The sequence below is a fragment of the Telopea speciosissima genome, unplaced genomic scaffold (genome assembly GCF_018873765.1).
Source record: "Telopea speciosissima isolate NSW1024214 ecotype Mountain lineage unplaced genomic scaffold, Tspe_v1 Tspe_v1.0012, whole genome shotgun sequence".
Classification (NCBI taxonomy): Eukaryota; Viridiplantae; Streptophyta; class Magnoliopsida; order Proteales; family Proteaceae; genus Telopea; species Telopea speciosissima.
The window spans coordinates 534,537-542,500 of NW_025317348.1; the positions used below are offsets into that span (position 1 = coordinate 534,537).

The following is a 7,964-nucleotide window of genomic DNA, read 5'->3' on the forward strand; positions in this document are numbered from 1 at the left end:
TTGCTCGTAAGAGAGTAATGCCTCTCAATCGAATAGGCCGTACCAAGTTGCCGTGTATGGCGCGAACGAAAAATAAAGGAGCTGAACTACCTAGACTCTGTGATCACTGGAAACGGGCGAGTCCTCCCCGTCACCCATTGGTAAGGTAGGCCGCTTTCCAATGTCTTGTCCGAATAAGAACCTTCGTCACCTCACTGGAAAGTCCGAGTACTAGCGCTAAAACGTACCACGCCTGACGCTAAAATCTTATGTTGGGTCCGACCCACTTCTCAAACCAATCCAGATCTTCGTTTGCATAAGCCGTATTCTTTGGATCTAACGGGTAGCGGACCCGCTGTCTCCAAAGAACACCCGGGGAAAACAAAAAGATACAACAAAGCAAAGTTAATACAGACAAAACCGCTCCGTGGGGAAAGCTTAGTGCAGAAAATTCTCTTTATGATTCTTAGTCAAATAAAGGCTTCCCGTGCAGCGCCTCTTTTCTGACCTCCTAGCGAGTGACAAAAGCGTCTCCCTGCGGTTGCAAAGATCCTGTGCCGGTCATGGTTCCCCCTTTTTTGGGGATCGTCGCCTCGGTAGTAGTTCGTTTCAGTTTGGTGCAGTCAAGCTGGGTTCTCACTGGGCTGTCTGACTGTTAGGACGGGCATCAGGTCGTCTCCTCTAGTCGCTGGTCTGCTTGCTCGTATTGGTTTCGTTTAGGCTTTCATCTTGGTAGCGTGATGTGACTGACCGGTTTTATAATGGGGGCTCCATCCTTTCTGTTTTCGCGCTCTGAATCTGGCTGATTTTCAAGTCCTGACTTGGTGATTGCTATGATTGATATAGAAGGTGGTGTTCCGTGGATAGTGATTCTCATTCTCCAAGGCCTCATGGAATGGCCTTTCCGAAGTGGCTTGCTTGCTGAAACCTCGAATCCGGACGTGCGCTTGGTAAGGCGCCTGCTCCCCTACTAATCAAAGGCTCCAGCCTCGGGAATGGATGCGTAACAACGATAGTTGACAAAAGACTGGTAGAGTTGCTCATCCTGTGCCCGTGTTCATATATAGACCATCCATCCCGCTGAATGGCGTAGCGTTTCCTTAAGTTGCTTGCGAGTTGACTAGACCAGATTGTTGGCATTCGTATTGGGTTGGCGCCTACTCTCCTACTAATCCTTTGCTTCCACCTCGAGCATTTGACAAAATCAACGGTTGAAAGCAAAGGATTTCAAAGCTAGGTTGCTTGTGGCAATCATGTCAACTTGGGATCGGGAGCGTGGACCGGTTGGCCAGTGCTGCCAATCGGCCTGGGCAAGGCGTGAACAGCGTTGGCCCCTTCTCTGGATGCAGACCAGGATCTCAAGCAAGCAGTGATGAGCGAGACAGGGGGAACGACTATTGCTAGTCATATGCTCTTTTCTTAAGTGTGGTGTCTTCAATACAACCTTCCCTAAAAGTAGAGGTAGGAGATCCAGTTAACGAATAGGCTACCCTACTGATTATCCGATACTAATTATCCTCTAGTCGCTAGCTCGCTCTGAACCCTAAGCTCTTAGTTTCATCCATACACAAGCATCCCCTTCTCTCTAACAACAGCAAGTAGTAAACTACCTTTCCTCTAACAAGCAAGTAAGCCAACTACCTTATCTCATTAGCGAAGCTAGAGTACATGAGTAGACTGCTTTCTTAGTTAGAAAATTTTATTGATCAAAGAACTTTATCTCCCGTGCTGTGGAAAGCTTTACGAAATGGATTGTGCGCTTCTAAGCAAGAACGGATCTTAGCCAGACGTTGACCGGCCGCGCGGGACACTATCGTTCCTCGAATGCTTGGCACTTTGGGCGCTGCTTTCTCGATCTACTATCACACTTGAAGCGACGCAATCAATTACGTTAAGCCTCCGAGAAGTCTGGCTTTGCTCTTCCAGTTCGTAAAGGATCTTACACCAATGGGTTACCGGCCGCGCAGGCTCTACTGGTCCTCGGCTTCTCAATCTCTTTCTTTACTCGAAGAGCGGCAAACTTGAGACTGTGATTAGGCGGGGACAGGATTCGAACCTGCAGTCTTCAGGTCATGGGCCTGATGAGTCGACCAATTCCTCTACCCCGCTTCTTCCCCTTCTCTTTCTTGAACTATTCCCACCTAGCAAGAAGACGGATGCGCGTGCTAACGCGCAACGTCTTCGCGCGCCTTACTCGAGTAGGGGCTCTGGAGCAATCAAACTACTGCGTGTGCTAACGCGCCGCGCTAGCAGCAATCAAACTACTGCGTGTGCTAACGCGCCCCATGCAACCAAGCACTTGGTCTACGATCAGCTAGCGCTCAGGCGCGTGCTAACGTGCGCGGAAGGATTGCTTGTGATCTACGACCACCCTCCGCTTGCTGGGCGCGCTAGCTAAAGCTAGCGCCCTTATTTGGTTTAGTAAAGGGGGGTCGCCCTAAACGAGTAAGGCCGGATTTCATCTCCTGCGCCCCGATTTACAATCAGCTAGGGCGCTCATGGAGTTTCTTCTTTGCTGGGGCCATCTGCAAAACCCAGCCAATGCAGGGGGTTTGGCTCCAGACTCCAACTCGATCTTGTGGTAGACTGCCCTCCTAGGGGGCACTTGGCAACTAACTCGTGGGGCATGACATCCCCCAATTCCTCAAGTACTTGCTGCACTTCCTGAGAAAGAAGTCGTCTTGGTATTGGATCCGCTCTTCTGTTAGCATGAACATGAATTAGATTCTATTCGTCTTCTTTATTCTTAAGAGAACCCCCCACCCGAACCATTCTTAAGACCACCAAGCCCTCTCGAATTAGTTCTACGATAGAAGCTTTCAACGTACACCCGGGGACAAATCTTTCACTCACTGAGAAGTGAAAACCTGTGACTATATCGTCCTGAAGACGGATGCGACGGGAAGAAGTGGCATTTGGAAGTGTTGCTGACTTAACATTTAGGTTTCGGCATAACAAAGCTTGCACTGTCTTTTCGCACTTAGGCGCACAGCGTGCCGTTGGTAATGATTCTACTACGGTGCCACAAATTCGCAAGCTGATCCTAAGTAATCGTTGTTGTTCATTGGATTCCGGAGGAACTACTTCGTTAGGATTGGGGAATTGCTGCGATTCTTCCTGAATAGCCTGGATTCTCCCGTCGAGAGTCACTTTTAAAGTATTACCTAAACTCTTCCGACTGAATATGATAAAGCCTATAAAACGACGAGCTACTATCATTTCTTCATTATAGATTGAGATCTTCTTCGAACTTGATGCACAAATAGATGGAATAGCAGCAAATAGCATCTTTCTATCCTGCATATCCGTGGAACTCAATCTCATTTAGAAACCTTATAAGCATCTATCTTTCAGCAACTGAACGGGAAGTGGTTTAGGAAAGGACTTTAGAATCGGATGCGCTCGCCCAGCGAGAAAGGCCCTGCCCCTGCAAAGTCAAAAGAAAGAAGAGAACGTGTAATTAGAATTCGTCTTTTGTAACTCTGACGGAGTCATGTTTAACCTTGAATGCTATTAATAGATTCTACAGCAATAGTCCCTCGGACTCGGAAAGTAATAACGAAAATGGCTGACCCAATAGCTGATTCCGCAGCTGCCACCGTTGGAACCAATGAAGCAAATGATTGACCCATCATATCATCCGAAGAAACTGAAAATACCAAAAAGTTCGAATTCACAGCTAATAACATTGATTCAATTGGCATTGACATAATAGGAATATTTCGTCTATTAAGGAGGATTCCCCGAATACCTGAAATAGAGATGATCATAGAAAATGTGAAATATTTGATAGGATCCGTTTCGGGAACGTGGAATGTAAGAGAAATTCAAATGTTATAACTTTCGAAAGAAAGCAAATGTTTCATAAACATTTGATAGTGCACAGAAGCGAAACCCTCCATTTCCAAATCTTTGATTAACTTGGCAAAAAAATGATATAGAAGTTCAAGGGATATAGTCCGCAGAGGTTCCTGAGTTGCATTCAGCAGAAACTCCACGAACTGCTATATTAAATAATCTTAAAATCTTTCGGCCTCCTCCAACACGTTGGAGACCCCCGAATATATGATAATTAGGCCCTGGTCCGTTTCTTTGTTAAAAACGGAAACCAAGAGATTCGCCGCTCGCGCCCTATCGTCCAAAAAGAGGCGGTCATTGCTAAATCAAAATAGTAGGATTTGACCAAAAATGGAAGCCGTTAGACCGAACGACGGTCTCTTGGGGGTAGTTTCCCAACTATATTTGAAAATGGATTGGTTATCCATAAAGATAAAGAAAGCTTTCTTGTAGTTCCGCTTCATGCTCTAAAAATTCAGAAAGACTTGTCGGAAATCGCCGGTTGGGTTGGTCCGATCCTGTCCTGCTCCTTACAAAAGAAAGGAAAATGCCAAAGTTTTATCAAACCCTTCAACACTCTACTAAGCTCTGTCTATTGAAAGATTCTCTGAAGCAGCAGCCTTGCGTTGTCACTTTAGTAACCCGCCCTGCTCTTAGACTTTACGTAGCGCCCAGCCGTACCACCTAGCTCGACAGCAGATAATGCAGATGGAAAGTCACTGGTGGACCAACCACTTCAGTCGTGGAGAATGAATAACCGGATGGCCCGAAAGGAACAAGCAACTCCAGAGCGAACAAGCAACGGATGAGCGCTAGCTGATCGTAGACCACCCTTGGAACTTGATTCAAGTAAGTGGAAGGAAGAATGCATGAACCACGGCAGAGGAGAAAGGACGGATCACCTGCCGATCTTTGATCCAACAAAACTATACCAGAAGAATGGGATACAGATTGACCAGCACAAAAGCCATCTCTATCAATCTACGCTCATTGATGAGACGGCGACATAGAGAAGAAAGTATACCGACCGAAGATACATACGGTAGGTGGGATCGAGGATGGAATCGAATAGCGAATGCACTTGCGGTGTTGACAGGTCCTGCATCTCCTACCTAATGCAATTGACCGACCCGGCATCTCTTTCGTTCAATAATGCCAGAGCTGATACACTACTGGTTGAAAAAGACACTACACTTGGAGTGAACGAGCGCTGCGGTAACGAGCCGTAAGAAAGAAGGGCATTCCTTCCGCCGTCATTGACGTGGTGAGATAGATAGACGTCCAATCCTGCAGCAGCGTCTTGCTCGGTCTGTCTGATCTCACACTTCAATCAACCCCCCCTTGTACCGGCCACACCAACCCTTCGATCTAATCAATCGATCGATCAAGAGGCTAATCTCTTTTGTTTGGGCCGGTAGCTAAAAGAAAGTCCTCGCTTTCTCTTGAACAAGGGCACAGCATTAGCTTCAATTGAACAAGCTCAACCTTGAAAAAGAAAGGTGGTAGGCCCGCTTCCACTTGGCCACAGAAGAAGGCGGCGAGAGACTGGGCCAACTTACTGCTTACTGCCATGCCATGGTTGAAGCTTTAGGCTCCATAGACGGAACTATGTATTAGGTATTAGGGAGGGGAGGACACCACTCAGCACCTAAGGTGGGGTTCAATGCCTAACAAAAACGGCCAAAAGCAGGCAAACGAAAGAGATGTGTGGCTGAGGGGAGGAGAGAAAGAACGCATGCATGGAGATTCTTTCTGTCGGAGGTTCGAGAATCTATGAAAGGACATCTAAGGCTAAGGAAGAATTCAAGGAAGTCCATTACTGAGAGACCTAACCCAACCTAGATCTCGTCTTGCTTGCTGGGAGAGAGGAAGCTTCCGGACCACCTTTTCCAGCCAGATAGCGAGCGATCACTCAGCAATGAGACCGCCGGCCGGGAATGAGTACCTATCCCTTACGGGAATCGAACCCGTGTCTTCGACATGAAAAGACGATGTCCTAACCACTGGACGAAAGGGACCAAAAAGCCATTCTTCATATACCTCAGCTCCGAGAATAGAAGTGGTTCGTTTTGTTTCTATACGCAATTCAAGATTTCGTTTGTGTTCATGTTGGCGATTTCTGATGTGAATTCGGCGGGTCGTCCCCCCTTCCTAGGGTTCCCCCACCGACCCAGTGACACACCAACCACGCCCCTTCCCTTTCTCCGATCATAAAGCCCCCTGATCCCTTTCTTTGTCTTTCATCCCCCACCAAGCAACGGATGAGCCCAATGGAGAGTAAGCTGATCCTAGAGCACTCTCCCCCGGTGGTCGAGCTGATCGTAGACCACTCTCTCCCGGTGGTCGAGCTGATCGTAGACCACTCTCTCCCGGTGGTCGAGCTGATCGTAGAGCACCGTTGCCTTGACTCTGTTAGGGGCGCAGTAGTTTGATTGCTGAGTGCGAGGTGACTCGCGCGATACGGCTTTGTTGTGAGCCGTATCTTTGCAGCTTTCGGACCTGGCTTTCGGACAAGTGAACAGTAGTAATGTAAACTCACTCTTCCTCTTCCTTTAGCAGCTGCTCCCCAACAGAAGAAAGAACGTCATGTTGCCGGGCTTTTTCTGGTCAAAGTCTATCTTGTCTTTCTTATATGGCATTCGCCTTAAAGCTCTTCCTTTTGCAGCCAGAAAACCGGGCATCTCAAAAACCAAATCGATAAATCACGAACTCAGTACGCCTTACCATTCTTCTGCGCTTAACTGTTGACTAGTTTTCCAACTCAGCTCGGCTTAATCTACTGGAACGTCTTTATCATCTGCTTTCGGCTTTAAAACAACAAACACTTCTGAACAGACGTCTTTGTCTCAATCAAGAGTTCAGTAAGGAGCGGCTTCTGGCACTTCCGAAGGCGCAAACGGAGGGTGGTCTACGATCAGGCACCGAAGAGGTGATGAAAATCCACTTTCATACCGGTTAGAGCTGTTAGGGCAGCAAAGACAGTTGGCATTCATGCTAATGCAGCTGTTGTAGCCGCCTTTCAAAGACTAGTAGCTGATCAGCTGACGCCGCTCTTGTAGCAAGCTCTGTTAGGGCAGCTCTAGTAGCTATAGTTGCGCCAGTTGGTTAGTAACAACCTCCCTCTTCGGCTAACCTGACGCAGCAAGCAGAGTTCACTACGTGCTAAAGCAAACGGAGGGTGGTCTACGATCACAAACGAAGGAGCGAAGAAAACCAAAACTCGTTTAGGGGCGCGCGAGGCGAGCATGCTTCAAAATGGATGCGCGCGCTAGCGCGCAACGGCTTTTCAGCTTGCTGGATGCGCTAACGCGCTTTATAAAATGTTTATGAAATACGGGGCGCGCTAGGAAATGGCGAAGCGTTTTTCGAGGCTTTCACCCAGAAAACTGAACTAGACTCCGTTCCCTCTATGTCCATTCAATCTGAATCTTGCTGCATGAATGCACTGTAAGACCAGGAATGCCCTCAATGATCCCTTCCTCTCCCATAGAGGCTTTCACCCGCACTAGCACTAGTATATGGTGATATCCAACTCGAAAGCCCGAACACAAACAAGCCAAGTAGCTAAAACCAAAGCGTTGGAGCTGACAACTGCGAGACTAGGAGAATAGGAAAGACTTGGTATATAATCCAATCCGTGCCTTCGTTCCGTGCGACTCCACTCGTTCGTAAGCCCCCTTAGAGATAGGGGCGAGCCGCCTTGTCTACGAAGCAGAGCGACCTCACTATATCAATGAGTGAAGGGCCCGCCGAATCCTGAAAAATGGGAGACAAAAGTTGCTTTTTTTAAAAATTAGGGAAAGCGCCCCGTCCGCTGGCTCCTGTTCGGACGTCCTCCTTTTCAATAACCCTTTGTGTGTGGTGAGATACGCTGCTTTCCCATCAGAGGTTCGGAGCTTTTCAACAGACGGGCATAATCTTGGCCTATTGAATGAGCAATTCAATCCAAAACAGATCGTCATTTATATGCTAAATAAATTTATTTAGTTTCTATCTGTTGATACGAATCCGACGATCTGAGTTCAAGCCGTTGGAATAGGTTCGACAGTGGATCACAAGAGCTTGGCGATCTCATCTATCTAATGAATTGAGGAGTCAAGATACTAACATAAGGGTCCGCCCTGCATGCACTCCCCTTGTCCTCAACA

At 47.6% G+C, this 7,964-nt stretch overlaps 1 protein-coding gene and 1 non-coding gene across 2 annotated transcripts; both read right to left on the bottom strand.

Annotated features, from left to right (window-relative positions):
* Window positions 1–2,238: 2,238 nt before the first annotated feature.
* On the bottom strand, window positions 2,239–3,869 carry LOC122647092 (ATP synthase protein MI25-like). The gene is made up of 3 exons (XM_043840608.1): window positions 3,482–3,869; window positions 3,382–3,406; window positions 2,239–3,298 (listed from the first exon to the last, which is right to left on the bottom strand). Exons 1-3 carry the CDS (start codon window positions 3,747–3,749, stop codon window positions 2,707–2,709), a joined length of 885 nt encoding a protein of 294 aa, XP_043696543.1. The 5' UTR covers window positions 3,750–3,869; the 3' UTR covers window positions 2,239–2,706.
* A 1,893-nt stretch (window positions 3,870–5,762) lies between these two features.
* On the bottom strand, window positions 5,763–5,834 carry TRNAE-UUC. The gene has a single exon. It is a non-coding gene; the product is annotated as a tRNA-Glu (tRNA).
* Between the last annotated feature and the right edge of the window lie 2,130 nt (window positions 5,835–7,964).